The 19,659-nt window shown below is 34.4% G+C and overlaps 1 protein-coding gene across 4 annotated transcripts in view; it reads right to left on the bottom strand.

Annotated features, from left to right (window-relative positions):
• Positions 1-19,659, bottom strand: part of TAX1BP1 (Tax1 binding protein 1) — a 78,934-nt gene that overhangs the window by 50,474 nt on the left and 8,801 nt on the right. For all 4 annotated transcript variants that reach the window (XM_001499910.7, XM_005609271.4, XM_023639425.2 and 1 more), the window contains exons 2-5: positions 19,449-19,614; positions 10,801-10,903; positions 5,802-5,989; positions 1,984-2,142 (exon numbers count right to left, since the gene is read on the bottom strand). In XM_001499910.7, coding sequence (XP_001499960.3) covers positions 1,984-2,142; positions 5,802-5,989; positions 10,801-10,903; positions 19,449-19,607 — 609 coding nt within the window. In that variant the 5' untranslated portion in view covers positions 19,608-19,614. The remainder of the gene's footprint in view (positions 1-1,983; positions 2,143-5,801; positions 5,990-10,800; positions 10,904-19,448; positions 19,615-19,659) is intronic.

Here is a 19,659-nt window from a genome sequence, read left to right as displayed (position 1 = left end):
GCAAGCATATCATTTTATCCCAAGAAATAAGCAATTGCCAACATATAACTAAGAATTTTTTTTTTACATTATATAAATACTACTTTCAGAATCTTGGGGAAATTCTATGAATTTCCATTCCTCTTATGACACTGTTCACATTTTAGTTCTTCTTTGATGATTCTCTGGTTCATCATTATGAAAACTAGTAAAACAATAATGGCTACTTGCACTTATAAAGAATCTACTATGTAACAAACACCATTCTAGGTCCTTTTTTCTGTAGTATACACTATCATTTAAAACATCACTTCCACATACTTCATCTTCCCAATGCAAGAATGGCAGCTGGGAAGGAGTTCCCTCCAAGATTAGTGACTGTCATCAAGACTTATGATTTGCCATAAAAACTTCTGCTGAAGACCTTTACTGGGTACCACAGCCACAATCTCCCACAAATTTTGCTTCATTAATCCCGAAACCTCAATCTACCACTTTCTGAACCTAAGTCTGTCAGAATAAGCTTTAGTGTTATCCTTGTCACCTGGACAGCAGAGAGAACCTGAAACTGTTTGAATGTCACCTAACACTCAACGGGATCAGAGGCATGGCTTGATGTGTATGAGTAATTTCACACAATTGAAGACTATCATTCCATAACTCCTGTTCTCCCAATCGTCCACTCTTCCCATGGATTTCAAAGTGATAAGAGTCAAAACCTCAAAGGCCACATTTCAGGGTGTTCTTGATCTCATGGGCTAAGTACATGCTGTAATGGGCTGTTCTCAGAAATCATCTTCTGTCTCACCTCCACCCCTCTGGCTTGCAAAAGAGTGAAAGAGAAAACACTGGCATTCCACTTTGGAAAACTGCCAAATCCAGGTACAAATAATGAGAGAAATGTGTAAAGAATAGAGAAAAAAGAATAATAACTACACAAAATAGCACACCCTAACCCCAACCCTAACTTAACATTTAATGAAAACAGAGCATTTTAACAGGTTCATCAGACTAAAGAGCTTCTGCAAGGCAAAGGAAACCAGGGACAAAATGAAAAGACAACCCACCAACTGGGAGAAAATATTTGCAAATCACATATAGAACAAGTGGTTAATCTCCAAAATATATAAAGAACTCACACAACTCAATAACAAAAAACCAAACAACCTGGTCAAAAACTGGGCAGCGGATCTGAACAGACATTTTTCCAAAGAAGATATACAAATAGCCAATAGGCACATGAAAAGATCTTCAACATCACTAATCATCAGGGAAATGCAAATCAAAACTACACTGAGATATTAACTTACACCCGTTAGAATGGCTATAATAACCAAGACAAAAAATAACAAATGTTGCAGAGGATGTGGAGAAAAGGGAACCCTCATATACTGCCGGTAGGAATGCAAACTGTGCAGGCTGGAGATTTCTCAAAAAATTAAAATTAGAAATACCATATGACCCAGCTATCCCACTACTAGGTATTTATCCAAAGGACTTGAACTCAACAATTCAAAGAGACTTATGCACCCCTATGTTCACTGCAGCATTATTCACAATAGCCCAAGTGCCCATCGACTGAAGAAGATCTGGTGTGTATGTGTTTGTGTGTGTGTGTGTGTGTGTACGCACATACAATGGAATACTACTCAGTCATAAAAAAGACAAAATCATCCCATTCACAATAATATGGCTGGACCTTGAGGGTATCACGTTAAGCGAAATAAGCCAGAGAGAGAAAGACAAACACCGTATGATTTCACTCATATGTGGAAGATAAACTAACACATGGACAAAAAGAACAGATTAGTGGTTACCAGAGGGGAAGGGGTATGTGGGGTGGGCATAAGGAGTAAGGGGGAACATTTATATGGTGACTGACAAATAATAATGTACAACTGAAATTTCACAACGTTATAAACTATTATGATCTCAATTAAAAAAAAAAGTGGGTTTCAGGGAATACATTATCAAACCCAAATAGTTACTGAAGACACAACTAACCTTTTGCTCTGATTGCAGTTGGTCACATCTTTCTTTCTCATGGTTAAGTTCTCTTTCCATTCTTTCAACTTGTTCTCGAAGTTGTGTTGTTTCTTTTTCCAGAACAGCAATTAACTTTAACAGTTCTTCTTTTTCTTTCATGGTTTTCTCAATTTTCAACTGTAAAACAAAAAATTCATAGTTTTTTTATAATCCTAAAATGTTATAAACTGTTTTCCATTTCAAAAAGTAGTGAATAAATTCACAGAAAGAACTTTTACATACTATCTACTTCATACCAATCAGCCTCTTTTAGCCTTCAGTTAGAAAAATTCATGAATCACAATTTTTTTTTTTTGCTAAGGAAAATTCATCCTGAGCTAACATCTGTTGCCAATCTTCCTCTTCTTTATGTGAGCCGCCCCAACAGCATGGCCACTTACAGATGAGTAGTGTAGGTCTCTGCCTGGAAACAAACCCAGGCCACCAAAGCGGATCATGCTCAACTCACCACTAGGCCAGCAAGGCTGGCCCTTATGAATAATAAATTTAAATCATCTTTTGGTTGGGCAAAGAAGAAAACATTAAAAAAAGGTATAAAATTAATTTTATTATGAAGTTGCCTGCAACCACTTTTGAAATCAGTCCTAAAAAAAAATAAGACATATTACGCTTCATAAGTGACTTAATTCTGGGCTTTCCATGGGTAAGATTCGGGAAGAAAATGTGTACCTCTTCTTGAATGCAAATCTATGGGAAATCTTTGAAGCTATTAAGAACTTCCTTATGTATTACATAAGGCCTTCATCTATGGGATTACTATTAAAAGTTTTGGTTCTTTAAATAAGGAATAACAGTTTCTATACATATAATCGCCTCCGTTTTGCTCAACCAAAACAAACTTTATAAGTAAATGTAAATTTTAGGACAAAATGCAGACTGTAACAATATATTAACAATATAACTGATTCTTATGTGGACACTAATAGTTACTCAGTTCAGGAAAATCTAAATTCCAATATTCTAAAAAATTACTAAATTAAGGGACCTAAAATAGTAGTAAATAAAATGGTTAATATTTTGTGTACAGCAAGAAGTCTTTGATTCTAATAGGGGAAGAATGGAGACTCAGAGGGAAGATTTCACAAAAGAGGAATCACACACTTAGCTAAAACGTTTTCCCCTTGGACACCCAAGTCAGTTTTCCAAAGTGAGGAAATCAAACTGACTAAACTCTTATGAAAGTTAAAAAGCTAAAAATTTTTAAATCACCCTGCTACCTGTTGCATCAGACCAAATGAAAATGACATGAGTAAACGCCCTCAAAAGAGAACAGTTAATTTATTCATTTAACTTCTTTTATACTTTATTTATGTTTTTAAAAAATCATTTTTGGCTCTAAACTTTCTGGTAGCTTAAAAATGAAAATACATCTTGACATAGTGCAATAGAAACATTATGAAAGAACCACTTTTTCCCAGTGATTCATTTCACTGGCACATACTTTCTGAAGAGTTCACTGAATCTTAAGTAGAATTTTAACAAGGAATTAAAATTAGATAAAAATGTATACAAGTCTAATTCCTGCCCCCAATTTTGAATTTTGAAATCTTTCAAGCAAACAAAATAGTTAAAATTTTACAATGAAGACCTACAGATCCATCTCCTAAATTCACTAATTATTAATATTTTGCCATGTTTATTTTATCACCCATTATAAACTTAAGTGTATTTACATAATTTTTTTTGATGCAAAACTGCAGACACTTCACCCCTAAGTACTCACAGCAAGCATCTCCTATTCAACCACTACCATTATCATAGCTAAGAAAATTAATAATAATTTCATAACATCCAATGCACAGTCCATAGTTAAGTATCCCCCACTACCCCAAATATCTATTTTTCTAAAATCTAGGATCCAATCAAGGCTCATATATTGAAGGATTATGTCTCATTAATCACTTTTAATGTCAACAATACCCCAGATATCTCACATTTCTAATAATTTTGTGCAGCCTTAGACAAAATCATTAAAGATTTTGAGGAATGAGGAAATTTAAAAGAATTCTCAAAAAATAGGTCAGAGCATAAAAATTTTTTATCTTAGAAATATCTACCTAAGAGACAACAATTTAAATTTTCTTTATAAAGGATTTTATGAGTAGGAAGAAGCAAAATAAATTGTGCAATGTCCCAATTTACTTAAAGAAGGAGCACAACAGAGATGTTGATGTCAAAATGCCCGTTGTCTTTCTGTTGGAGGCCCCGAAATCAGGGTGGTCTACAAGTATTCAAAATGCTGCAATATAAACGCTAACTGCATTCTTCCTAAGAGCTGGGCTCGTTTCAGCATCTTTGACTAGCATTCAAATACCAGGCTAAAAACCTTGATCATGAGGCAGTTGTCACCACAAAATGTTTTAGTCACCCTATAAAAGTTACATTTCTTTATGTAAGATAAGAGAGGAATTTCTGGAGGGGGAAGGGAAGTTATGGAAGAATTCACAATAAAAAATGATTGGTTCCTAACCATCTTCATTCAACTGTCTAATAAAAGTATTATATCTATAACTTCTTGTCTTTTTTCTCTAGTCTCAGATTTTGAAGATAAATAAAATGAAATAAAAGGCATAAAATATTTACATTAAAAATGTAAAAAAATCCACCTAAGTATAAAATACTAAAAATATTTAAAAATATCCACCTGATTATAAAGAAAAAGCAAAGCCTTGCCATAGACTAATATGAATGTAAACTAACCAAAAATGTATACCGAACCAGTTAAAGCAGCTGTTTTTCATAGAAACTGAAGTGTAACATTCTAATTTTTTAGGTTTAGGGTAAAGATATTGAGAAATATCTTGAAATAAGAATGTTCTTCCATTTTCTCCTTCAATAACTACTAAAAATTAAGATATAAAACATTATTAGACCATCTACCCAGTAAATTTCTATTGGAGTTGATGCAATGACTTCAAAATATTCAATTAAAAAAACAGACACTTTTCACTTTTCCTTTTTAAATTATGGGTAATCCAGGCTTATTCATTTGATCAGATGAACAGGGAAAAGAAATCATCCTAAAAATTCTCAACCTAAACTAAAAGACTGGGATGCTTCCCTGATTTACTGCCACATTTGGGAAAGAGCACTGCACAGTGAAATAAAGTTCACACCCAATTACAGTTACATTTATTGCTTTACATCACTTTCCCACCAGCTTCACCCTCCAAATATATACTGTTCTACAATCAATGAGTTAGGCCACCACTAAAAAAGAAAGGTTAGGGGGCTGGCCCCGTCGTCGAGTGGTTAAGTTCGCGCGCTCCGCTGCAGGTGGCCCAGCGTTTCATTGGTTCGAATCTTGGGCGCGGACATGGCACAGCTCATCAAACCACACTGAGGCAGCGTCCCACATGCCACAACTAGAAGGACCCACAACGAAGAATATACAACTATGTACTGGAGGGGCTTTGGGGAGAAAAAGGAAAAAATAAAATCTTTAAAAAAAAAAAAAAAAAAGAAAGCTTAGGGTAAGGGAACATTAGGAAAGCTTTAGGTCTAAATACTCTCAGGAGTTATTTACTGCACATCTACTATGCACAAAATACTAATAAGCCTTACAGTTAGTCCCTGCCACAGTGAAATCAACAGCATAATTGTGAAAAATTTTTAAAGTATTTCAAAACCGACAGTCTAAGTTTATTATTTTAGTTAAAAAGCATTTGATTTTCAGATTATACTCTTGCATAACCTGAAAATTCTTAAAATGCCAACCAGTGTGAGCTCTGTTCTTAAAATTAACTATGAATCACCAGCTCAGTGTTGGTACCAACCTCAAGAAGGCCAGCTTTTGTAGTCACCACCAACATGTCTGAATTTCCTTCATCTTCCATAGTAAGCAACTCTTCAACTGGAGAAGCAGCTCGAAACTGGAAAGGTGTACTTGCTCCACGAATTTCACCCTTATGGGTGACATAACAGAACTGATAAAATTCTCCATCATCATTTGGAAGGTAATATCCTAAGAGGAAGTTAACAAAAAATTATTAAACTTCCTATTATAAAATTAATCTTATTTCAATTTAATTGAACTATAGTTGCCATCTCCTCTCATTCCTGACCCTGTTCCAGACACTTAGAGTATCTTTCCCCCTATCTTTCACAAATTATCTGTCAAAACTAGACTCATTCTTCCTCCCTAAACATGCTGAAATTTTTCTTATCTTAGATCTAAGTTTATACTTCCAGAATACCCTTTCCCCCATCTTTATTAGGGAAAACCAACTCATCTGAGAGAGTCAAGTATGTATTTTTCAATCAGAAAGAAGCTGGAGAAGGAGCAAGGCAAAAACCAGCATAAAAATCTAGGAGGATTGAAGGTGGGAACATATAATTTAAAAAAAAATCTTCTTCAAATTTGAAATTCATTACACGCAAAAGTGAGATATTAACAAAAGGAATAGGCTGCACATAAGAATTGTGTAAAGCAGAAAAGAAGATGAGGTCCACTGGTACAACAGAACACAAATAAGCTTTGGAACCACACAGATTTATTCTGGAATTCCAGCTCTACCACTATTTACTTAACCTCCCTGAGCCCCAGTTTCTTACGTGGAAGAGATATGAAGCCATCTATCTCAGAGTTCCAAAGTATTTATAGATAATGTATTTATACCATCTAGCCCACTATCTGACAAATAAATAATGTGTGTTCAATTTTGTTCCTTCTTTCTTCAACTCAATTGTTACCCTCTCTTTTAAATTTTGCTGGATTATCCTACCTCAAAATTAATCTTTACCTCCTCTCTCCATAGCTCCCATGGTACTGTTTACATTAAAAAAAAAAAAAACTCCACAGTATACTTAGCATTATTAGTCATTATATGCATGCTTTATATCCTATATCAAGACCTCAGAAATACTGAAGGCAGATATATAATACACATAAAAATTCTGGAATCCCCCAGAATGACTTGTAAAAAGGAAGCATTCAATGATTGCAAAATGAACTACAAAGATGAATATATTCACCTTATCTTGGATATTAATATCTACCCACAAATCTGTAGTAAGTATGCCTGTTATTATTCTTTCATATCTTGAAATTTTCAGCCTTATTATTATGATATTTACTTCGTTTGGTTTCATTCATTAAAAAATAGCTGGCCTTTCTCCTTAGAAACAGGAGAGAGGGGCAGAGAAAATACAAGATAAACCTGGAACATCTTGTGGTGCTTGAAAGTAAGAAAAAAGTACTCAAAAAAGAAATGGAAGGCTTGGGGGAGTGTGGCGGGGGAGATGTCAAAAAATTCAGGAGCTCACCTGATGGAGCTCCCAATGGCCAAAGAAAGCTAGAACAATTTGAACAACAAAGAAATTATAGTATTAGATTTTATTCCACAGAACACAATAAATATCCATGAGTCCATGGAGAACAGGACAACTCTTCCTAACATAACAACTCCAACTAATAAAGTACAAGGAATGAGAATAGAAAAGCATCATTAGGCAAACACAACAACAATTGTTGTAGGCAAGATATTTCCTTAGTCTCAAAGTAGCTCCCCCATAATATTCATTAATTACAAAGGGAAAAATACTAACTTTACAGTGGAGAAACCCAGCAGACACCACCTTAACCAAGTGATTGAGATTAGTATCACCAGTAATAAGATACATGGAACAAAGTACTCCCTGATACAACGCACAGAAAAGGATACAACATCATTTCTATGGTATTCTTCCCGAAAATTATAACCTCAATCTAATCATGAGAAAACATCAGACGAGCCCCAAATTAGGATCATGCCACCAAAAAAAAAAGAAAGGAAAAGATTGAACAGTACTGTTCAAAATGTAAAAGTCATGAAAGACAAGGACAGAATGAGGAACTGTCACAGATTGCAAGAGACTAAGAAGATATGACAACTAAACGCAACATGAGATTTTGGATTGGATCTAGGAATAGAAAAAAAGAACACTACTGGAAACACTAATGAAACGTAAGTCAGGTCTGTACTTTAGCCTACAGTATTGTACCAAGGTTAAACTCCTGGTTTTTTAAAATGTACTATGCTTATGTAAGATGTTAACGTTAAGGGAAGCTGGGTAAAGGGTATATGAAAATTCTGTGTACTATGTTTGCAATTTTACATGTAAAATTATTTCAAAATATCAAGTTTTAAAAAAAGTAATATACAGGTACACCTGGCAAATATTTTTAAAAGTTTTTAAAAACCCCACCCTCCTAATATCTACTACTAAATTTATCAATCCATGGCAGAGTAACTTTGCAAATGGCCACTAGACTTATTTAAAAAGAGAAAACAAAATATAGTCTGACTAATCAGCTCTAGTATCATGACATTAAAAATTCTACAAACTAGATATTCAAGGGGTGATTTAAAAAAACTCACAAAAATAATCCACTACAAAATATGATTCAAATACCATTTGAGATAAAAGATGTAGTTATTCAGAGTTGCAATTTAAAGCTGTCTAGAAAAAGCTCTCATCAGATTAATAACATTGAAAATAGGAAAAAGTAGAAACGAAAAAGAGTCAAAATTTTATAGCCTGTGACATTTGCAATCAGCCAAATTATAATAAACAAATAAGACTCCAATTTAGGAAAACAATTACACTTACATGTTTTTGTTAATTGTTCTGAGTTTTGCATTTCAGGATTCTCAGGACTCATCCGCAAAATGAGCAAAGTAACTTGGAATATGCTTTAAAATCTCTCCGAGCATTAATATTCTATGACTAAGTTTTCTGTGACTCTATCCTGACTTTTTTGTATAACAAACAAGTCTAGGCTGGCAGAAGTTTTTACCTCTGAATTTCAAAGTAAAAATCTAACATCATCAATCTTCAAAAACTTGTAAAACTTACTGCATTTATGCTTAGCTCCCATGAAAATGCTTTTATAGTATAAACAGAAATAAACTAATGCTTTTCTACTTTTACTGATTTTAAACTTTTTGCTAAGTCACTGATACATATATTTATTAGTCACTATAATAAATTCAGTAAGTTAACTTATTTATTATAAGAAAACCAATCACATTAAAAACGACTGGAAATATACCCACAACTTTTAAGAACAAATATCTTAATAACAAAATCAGTTCCAATATACATACTTCAATTTGATTATCTAACAAACAGGCTAAGAATTAAAAGATAAACTACTTATATAATTTGTAACTTTTCTTAATCCATAAAACATCTATGAAAGCCTAAATCTTTGCCTGTATTACAGAACAAATTTTATCCTGTAGGGGCCGGCCTGCTGGTGCAGCGGTTAAGTGCACACATTACGCTTTGGCAGACTGGGGTTCACCGGTTCCGATCCCGGGTGCAGACATGACACCGCTTGGCAAGCCATGCTGTGGCAGGCGTCCCCCATATAAAGTAGAGGAAGATGGGCACAGATGTTAGCTCAGGGCCAGTCTTCCTCAGCAAAAAAAGGAGGATTGGCAGATGTTAGCTCAGGGCTGATCTTCCTCAAAAAAAAATTTTTATCCTCTGAATATTTGTTTTTTGACATAATGCGTAAGGAAATTTTTTTTATATATGCAAGCTCCACGGGGTCACATTGCCAACTGACATTCACAACAAAGATATACAAACTTCAGAATAAAAAGTTTTCTTAAAAAATGTAAACTACCAAAATCCAAAACACTGACAAGACCAAATGCTGACAAGGATGCAGAGCAATAAGAACTCTCATTATTGCTGGTGGGAATGCAAAATGATACTGCCACCCTGGAAAAGTTTGACGGTTTCTTACAAAACTAAACATACTCTTACCATATTATGCAGCAATCGCACTCCTTGGTACTTACCCAAATGAGCTGAAAGCTTTACATCCACACAAAAACTTGTGCATGAAAGTTTATAGCAGCTTTTTTGATAACTGCCAAAACTTGGAAGCAACCAAGATGTCCTTTAACAAATGAATGGATGAACAAATTGTGTTACATCCGCACAATGAAATATAATTGGTTTCCTTTGTAATTCTATGCCTTTTATGTGTATTAAAATATTATACTGAGACAGAGTCCACTACCTTCACCAGACCAAAAAGAAGCCACGGCATAAACAAGACTAAGAATTTGCTTCTTATTGTTGCTGTTGTTGTTGTTGTTGTTGTTGTTGTTTTGAGGAAGATTAGCCCTGAGCTAACATCTGCTGCCAATCCTCTTTTTTGCTGAGGAGACTGGCCCTGAGCTAACATTTGTGTCCATCTTCCTCTAAGAATTTGCTTTAATACTCCAAGTCAGTGCAATGATAATGTGAAAATCACTGTGCAGCAAACTCTGTGATAGATTCCTAAATAAGAGTATTTTTAAAAATCTGTATGTAACGCCAAGCTAAAACAAACATGAATTTTATATTCCTCATTTACATCCATTTATAGGCAACTTTCCCTAAGAATTAATCTAACTACTCTATAGATACTGTTAACTCATCTTTATAGTTTTCACATAGGATATTTCCTGACCTCTAACCTGTTATATTATTCTACTATCAGTAATAGCATCATTTTCTCATTTGAAAAAAAATCATCAAAAGTAAAGATCTGGAAAGAAACCCACCATTTTCAACGGAAGTTAAGATAAAAAAACCTTTTCAATGTCTACATAAAATACCATGTGACCTACCCTAGCTATTTATATTCTTTTGACTTTTGTTAAACTAAGTTACTAATTAATTGAACTTTAGTATGCTGGGCATGGCTAAGTAGATCATTACAATGGGATACAACATTTTTAATGGCAAAAAAAACATCTAATTTCATCAAGTTCTGTAGTTTTCAGTTCTTACCTTGAAATGCTAATACACAATTGACTGTTAATCCTTCTACATAATGTTCAGGCATAGGGGACCATAAAAATGTATAATAATCACGAGCAGTACTCCATCCAACCTAAAAAATATAAAACATGAATATTATAAGTAAATAGTTTAATATTAGAGTGATATCTTCTAGCATACTATTTTTTACTACATCCTAAAGTTAAAACATGCGTTAATATGTTTACAAATCATGAGTATTTTAACAAGCATGTCAAATTTTTATGATTTTTTATTAAGCTATAACTTAGTGCTATAAAAATCTATATAAACTGAACAGTAGAATTTCTACTATGCATTAAAATGCAATTTGATATCCAATTTCTCAAGGAAAATCTTAGTATGCCTATGATCAAATATAAAAACTTATTTTGCTTAAAATTTGATTGCACTAAATATAACTTTTTAAAACTTACTATTTTATGTCTCAAATTTAAGTGTTTTAACAAGATTTAAATCCACTAACTAAATTTCACTTATCTCTGATCTTTACTAAGTCTTGCCTGTAGCGAATTGGTAAATTTTGTAAAACGCCTTTATTATCAAGATGTTTATATGTACAAATAGACCACCTGTGTCCCACCTATCTCTAAAACATCTTCAACTTACAACATGAATATATACGTTACATATCTCAGTCTTCATTTTCCAGATGGATGGTACTGTGTTAAATATTGAACATTAGAGATGTTGAAAACAGGTACTAGATATTCATTTGCCAGTAATATTATAAGAAATTATGCATCATCCACAGGGTTAGATTATACATATGTTCTGTAAGTCTGATTGACCTAGAACTAGATATTACAGAATATTGAAGCTGGAAGAATCTCATCAATCTTTAGTTTCTAAGGAGTGTTTTCAAACGGCAGGTCACAACCCAGCAGAAAGAGGTAATATCAATTTAGTGGTTCACAATCACATTTATTCTTTAATTGCATAAAATTAGAAAGTATCAGAGTGCATGAAGGGTAAGTATAGTAGGTAGTCCCCCCTTATGCACAGGGGATACGTTCCAAGACCTCCAACAGATGCTTGAAACCATGGATAGTACTGAATCCTATATATTATGCCTTTTCCCATATATGTATATATATACCTATGATAAAGTTTATATATGATAAATCTCCTTGATAATCTCTTGATAAATCTCTATAAGTCTCTTAACAGTAAGAGATTAACAATAATAAAATAATTATAACAATATACTGTAATAAAATATACCACAGATCTTAGCAACCTCAGGAAATGACTGTGTTTCTTTTCTTAAGTCAAAAACTTTCACCTTGTTACTTAAAGGGAGTGCTTTACAGCTTCTTTTTGGCATATCCAAATTGCCAATGTCACTACTCTTGCACTTTGGAGTCATTATTAAGTAAAGTAAGGGTTACCTGAACACAAGCACTGTGATACTGTGACAGGTGATCTAATAACCAAGAGGACTACTAAGTGACTAACGAGCAGGTAGCGCATATAGCATGGATACAATAGACAGAGATGGTTCGCAACCCAGGAAGGACAGAGCTAGATGATATGCTATTTAAAACCTACGAATTGTTTATTCCTGGAATTTTCCATTTAATATTTTCAGACTCAGGTAACCACAAGTAATTGAAACCACAGAAAGCCAAACCACAGATAAGGGGGGTACTACTGTATTGCCTCATGAAAATTTGTTTCAGGTGTATTTGCATGCAACTTTGCTGGGTTGAATCACAGAATTTCTTTCTTTCTGTATGTCATAAACAAAAACGTTTGAAAAACACTGTCTCTTTATAGATGAGAAGCTTAAGGAATCTGTGATGTTAAGTGATTTACCTCACCTGTTTGAGGCTCAGTTTTTCCTCTCAGAATTGTTAGATTAAAATTAGACGATGAACATAAAAGCAGTACTTAGTAGAGTGCCTGACCTATGGTGAGCACTCTATAAAAGGTGGTTTTTGCAAGCACAGTATATTGTAGTGATTAACAGCATAGGCAGTAAGGTCAGACTGCCAGAAAAGATCACCCACTAACTGTATGACTTCAGACAAGGAACTTCTGTTCCCTCCTCCTTAAAATGGAGTTAATGGTAACAATCTCAAAGGGTTGTGCATGTATTAAATGAGATAATCCCTGCAAAGCACTTAGCACAGTGCCTAGTACATTAGCGTTCGTTAAATGTTACTGTTCATTAACACTTAAGGACACACATCCTATTAGGGATGGTCATCTTCACTCTACAATGTTCTGTCCCTCATTTCAGATCCCACGATGCTTCTGCCATCTCCTGAAAGAGAGCCTATTTGAAGTTTTTCCCCCAATAAATGCATTTAGTATAAGTCATACCTTGCACTCTTTGTCCCTGTCTATACACCGATTTTTAAAGAAATACTAAGTAGAGCTGCATCTTTTTTGAAAGAAATCTCCCTAAGTGAACAGGCTCTACCTAGATCAAGTGGTCAACAGAAGAGTTGCGGTGTGTCATTTATTTGTGATGGCTGACACACAAAACTGCTAACATCACACTTACAGATATCTGATTCAAGTGGTACTGGGAACAGCAGTAACAGATAGCTTACTGAACGTTTGTTTTGGAGTAAATATCATTATCCTCATCTTACAAATTAAGAAACTAGTAAATGGCAGAGTCAGGATCTGAACCTCAAGTTTAAGCTCTTAACCACCAGGACACCACTCACTCCTCTCCTGGCAGGATATAAAATACTCATACTTTCTGAAATTCCACCTTCTTCCTTCCAAAACTGAGTCTATAACTATATAATTCTTAAAAGAAGTAAAGTTGACAAAAAACAAGACACAGTAAGGTAAAGAGGGAAAGCTCTGTTTCTAGTTGTCTTTCATCTAAGAAAAATGTGTGTAAGAAAAGAAATATGTTGAGTGGTTTGGTCCTTGCTGTGTTTTCTCTAAGTAAATCACAACAGCTCAGGCTGTTTCTTATTGGTTGACTATAATAGTAACTTATACTTTGCTTTCCCTTTTTGCATAAGTCTGGGCAACTCTTCTCAAGAGAGTGGTTGACTGTGCTATGAGATGTGTGTCACATGTACCCTATGCTGAGCCTACTGGGGAAGTGGGGCAAGACACAACTCTCTGAGTACAAAAATTAGGAATATAGAACTATACTTCAAATTCCTTTCGAGGAAGGAAAACTGAACAGTAGTTCTTAGGCCTCTCTGGGAAGCACACGTCAGGTATATATAAAAAAATAAATGTAAAAGTCTTTCAATCTGGAAAGAGAATACGGGCTCCTTTAGGATGGGTATGTCTTACACCTACACTCCAGCGTAAGTGTATAGTAGACTGGACCACAGTGGAAGAAACACAGAAGACAGACATTGGAAAATTATATAGGCGCACATGGTAAAAATGACAAACAAATGTTATTAGAAGAGTCAATAAACCACAAACTGTCCAAGTCACCGGTTGTTTCTCTTTGTTTTATTTTCCTGGTCACCTGGCTAGAACTTGATTCGATTTCTGGACTGCAGATTTCAATCCCTTGAAATCCAAGGGAATTTGCCTTAGTCCATTAGCAGCAAACGTTAAAAAAATTATTACATTTAGAGTTGGTAACAACAATTTTAAAACACTGAAAAACTGCAAGAATAGGACAACACTTAGAACATTGAGACCAAGAGTTAAAATTACTTATGACTGTCAGAATATATTGCGTCTAGGAGATACACTTGAATCCAGTTAAGAGGGTCTATCTACGTTAAGGAATCAAAGCAACAGATACTTCACATAGTTTAGTTTGGGGAATTACCATAGTACTGGGAATCATTCTTCTGTTACAAATGCAATAGCAAAATAAGAGCTAAAAAGGAAATTAAACAAGGGTGACATTAAAGGAAAAAAAATCACAAATGCGTTCCCTTTAAATGGCATTAACATTTTAGAAAAACATGTTAGATGAGAAGTATTGATCATAAAGAAAATTCTGAGAGGGAACATAAAGAAAATGTGAAGGACGTCAAGGTTGCCTAGTAAAAGTAAAGATATTAATAAATTCTGGAGAAATCTTAAGAGAAAGATAGAAACATAAGGGTGAAGAGAGCACTTGCAAAGAGAGACAGAGATCCAAGGGGGACAGATTTTGAGATAGGGATAAAGGAAGACAGACACAAGACTAGGAGTGGAAAGGCACTGAAAATAAATTTGCCGGTTATGTATGGATAAATACAAAACATACAAAATAGTATAAAATAAGTATGAATTTTCAAAATCTAGAAAAATATACACCAAATTTAGATATTTCTGGAAGAGGTGTGGGTACAATGGGTAGGGTCATTCATTTTCCTTCTTTTGTATACACTGTAGTTTTCAAAAGTATCGGAAGAGTTAAAGGTCCCTCCTTTTAAAGGAAAACTACAAAAATGCCTAGATATAGACAAGGAGGATTCAACGCTGATTCTAAGATAGAAATATCATAACCAGTATAAATGTCCCTCCATGAGATAAAATGTTACAGAGCTACTTATATTAATAAGAAAGTGATTATAATCATAAGTGAAAAAATTCAGGACATAAAAAAGGGCATGCAGTACTATTCCAACTACTTTCAAAACATATGCATTAGAAAAAAGACTGAAAGTCTTCTTCCTTAACAAAAAAAGACTGAAGGAAATACTTAAAACATGTACTAACCACTTTTACTAGGTAGGAATATAGCTGGGCAATGAGATTGCTGGTCATCTTAATTTTCTCTCTCATATTTTCTGTTTTGTTCTAATTTTTCTAAAATCGTGATTACTTTTACAACAGAATATTCTTTTAAAACAGAAAATAAGACAGGCTCGAAGGGAGACCCAGGCAGGAAAACAGAAGCAGCAGAAGAGAAATATGAAAAGGAAAGGAGACAAAAGAAAGAGGGAAACAAAGGCTTGAAACAGCATATTCAAGTATATAACCACTGCTCAGGTTCACTTTCCACACCAGGAAATTAAAGGTTCTCATCTGGATGCAGTTTGATGCAGTGAGAACAGCGCCTTACTGGGAGATTCTGTTTGCCTGTGACCTTGGACACATGAAGGAATCACTTTGCACTTCCAATCTCCTCATCAAGAACAGTATCTCGGAAGCATGAGAACTGTTTAAGACTAAAATTTTTTTTAAATCCCATGGACCTTTAGTTTAATATAAATTAATTATAAGGTAATTTAATTTGTACTAAGCATAAATCTAAATGTAAATAAATTCCTTATGCTCATACACTTATACAAATAAGAACAAATAAAAGTCATAAACACAAACAGAACAATAAAATTCATATAATATAACATGATATTTTACTGCAGCTAATGTTGGGTTTAATAGTAAAGATATGGCATCAGGTATAGTTCTAAATCTTTTCCTGTATTTTCGCTTTAACTCTATTACTCATAAAATACATGCTGGATTTATAAGGAACTCTGTTGCTAATTTTGAGTAACCAGATCTCTCACTTAACCAAACGGTCAGAGAACAACTCTTGAATGCCAATTTACATGAGGTTCAAATCACAGCTCCAAACTTTAATGGATAACCTTGAGCAAGTCACTTCTCTCTCCTCAGCTCCCTCATCTATAAAATTGGGACTATAATGCTCTGATGAAAGATCTTTGCAAAGGGCAAAGTAATAAACATATGTTTATTTTACTTATAATTAAAACTAGTCAATACTTAGAAGAGGGAGTAAAAACTAAAAGGAAAAAATAAAAATCTTTAACCCAGTCTACATCCCTTGTCTGGCTTCACTCATTTCCCTACCCAACATGGACCTCACCGTCAGTTAATCATTTCAATAATGCACCAAAACCACACTAGTATCCTCTGTCTTCTTGACTTCCCTTTCCATTCACACTCCCCCACTGTTCTCCAATTCCCACTCTGAATGATGTCCACTTTTGAAATTCTTCACTCACAATTTTGGGTGCTGAACCTCTCTGGAGAAAGTCACAAAACTGCTGCTCAGCAACCAGAAGGTTCCCTACCTCAATTCTATATAACATTCTTCAACCCTAGCAAGACCAGATCTTCTCCATACTCAAGCCCTTCCCAACTCTGAGCACATGACCTTGCTCCCCCTTAGTGAATATACTCAAGCCATGAGTGAGTTCCAGTCCCAATTCATTGAACTAACTGCTGACAAACACTATGGATTCTACTTATGGATTTATTACCCACAAGTGATTCTCTTCTCTACTTTAGGACTTTGTTGTCATCTCACCTAGAAAATTAGGATAGTATAAACATTCTCTCTTCTGCCATTCTCTTCTAATTCTAATTTATCTTACTCTGCACTACAAGATTAAAGTTCACCTCCAAACTCTACTACTCTGCATTTCTCAGCCAAATATTAAAACAATCCACAAAGTGACCCAAACCAATCTTTCCCATTCATCATCTAAAACTGCTATCTGTCCCAGGCAAATCAAATTCCTTAACACTTTCTCAACCATACCATCCACTTTCTCTTCATTCCCTCCCCCTTACAATGACTATCTGGCACTTTCTCCCTGACTGCCTGTCAGTATCATATCTATCAAAATCATTCTGGAGGGCAATCTGCAATACACATAAAGTGTTTAAGAACATGCAATGTCATAAACATGGCAATTCCATTTCCAAGAACTTACTGTCTGAAATAAGTGGACAAATGAACAAAATAAAGACATATTAAAGTATTATCCAGGCAAAAAAGATGGAAAGGGTATTCTATACAATTTTATTCATTTATTTATATATTTATCTAAGTATTTATTTGTTGTTTAGAGAAAAGTTACAGTCCATGGAGTGCACAAGAGATAACAGATTAGCATTACCAAAGCAAAAAGTAAGCTGTGGGCAATGAAAAAAACTGAAGTCGCAGATCAAGTCATATAAAGGAGCTCTATATAGTACACTAAGTTATTTGGTCTTGGCATTATTCTATATATGTTGAAGAACCACTGAAAGAGTTTCAGACAAGAAAAATATGTGTTCAGATCTTCATTTTATATTATAGTAGTTTATACAGAGCAGTTTGAAGAACAGACGGGGATTGGGGGGGACAAGAATGAAAGCAGGGAAAAGAGGTGAGCTACTGCAACAGTCTCAGTAAGAGAAAAGGAGGGCATAAACTAGGGCAGTGATACTATGCAGAAATACGTAGGCAGTAAAATGGATAGAATTGCTGTTTGGCTGGATTTGAAGGGAAAGTCATGAGCTTTTGCCTTAGGCAATAGGCTATTAACTAAAAATGAAAAAAAATAGAAGAAATAAACAAGAAGTCTGAAGTAAAAAGGTAAAGATTCATCTTCAGGAAATACAATTTATCACACATCAGCCTACATACCTATATACGCAAAGACTTCCCACTGCCCACAATAAAAAAGTCGGCAAACTATTTAGCCTAACACTTAATTCCAACCTTATCTCCCTCCACTTCCCTAAATGAAGCTTATGTTCTAGTTAAACCGACTAACTCATTCTCCTAACATTCTTACCTCAGTGCCTTTGCTTATACCATTTTCCTGTTAGGAATACCATTCTCTTCCCTCAATCTCATTTCCTTGCTCTATTCTTCCTCTTTGACCCATTCTTGTAGAAAATACGATTCTTGGTCAGTATCTTTAACTTGACACCAATATCTCATATAAAATCAAAACTGATACTGCTTTCATAAAAAATGCTTACAATAAATTTATCTCCATTTTGGAATTTGACAAGTCTAAAAACCCCCCAAAATTAACAGTAAATGACTCATCTATCCAGCAACCTCAAGGACTGAGGGATTCACAAAGGAACCGAATTGTCATTAAATGCCTACTCTCTGTTTTGTCCAATACAGTTTTCCTGACCTCCTCACTTTATTAGGCTGGACTGTCATTTCTAAATACTCTCAATGTGCCAAAGTCTAGCAGCTACTCTTACTTCTTTCTACTTTGCTGTTTAACTTATACAGACCAGACAAAGTTTCAAGACCGTTGAAATCACATCTAAAATAAAACAAACTGATTCTGAGGGATAATCTAGAGTAACCCAGGAAAAAAATACGTTTTATTGTCTGGACTTTTATAACATTATTTTGACGGCTCAAAGGACACTCTTCTCTTATGTTTTGGTTCTCCACCACATTCTAAAGAATTGAAATTGCCAGAAAACCTCCAGCACAGTGAAGCACCACTATAACGATCATCTCAATGCAATTTTCAAGTAAATACACAAAATGAATAGCAAAATATAAGAACTGCTGTAAAAAATTCATTACAAATGTCTGGAAGAGATAGTAAATGACATAGTAAACCAAAGGAAAAGATCATTTTTTCAGAAAAGGAATGGAGAAAGAAGAAGAAAAAAAAAAGATTCTGAAAAAATTTTCACAAGACCTTGATAAAGTTAAACCTTTTGATCACAGGGAGAAAGCCTGGTGAATTGAAGTTCCCAACATTTGCTGTATACTACCTTGCACTGTTAAATATTTTGTGTTTACAAAATGTTTACACTTACAAATGTAAATGTTTTACATTTGATGTCTACAAAAATGACCATTAATGTAGAGTTCAGACAAGGATAGTACAAGCTACTTATCAACCTGCTTAAAAAGAAAATAAAAACGATCTACATGGAAGAAATACGCAGAAAGTTTTTCTTACCTTGAATATACCAACCCAATCTTTTGGGTGTGGATGGATATACGGAGTTAAGGTGTAATGACATTCCAGGTGTGCATTAGGAAGATAACTCTTGGCCACGTTTTGAAAGATGACATGGGCAAAGTTGGAAGTCTGTGGGACTTCTTGAAAGGATGTCATTGTGAATCTGAAACAAGTAAATCATACAAGTTGAATAACACCAACTAAAAAA

Source organism: Equus caballus, chromosome 4 (genome assembly GCF_041296265.1).
Source record: "Equus caballus isolate H_3958 breed thoroughbred chromosome 4, TB-T2T, whole genome shotgun sequence".
Classification (NCBI taxonomy): Eukaryota; Metazoa; Chordata; class Mammalia; order Perissodactyla; family Equidae; genus Equus; species Equus caballus.
Note: the sequence above shows the minus strand (reverse complement) of the source record. Positions and strands in the feature narration are given on the sequence as shown.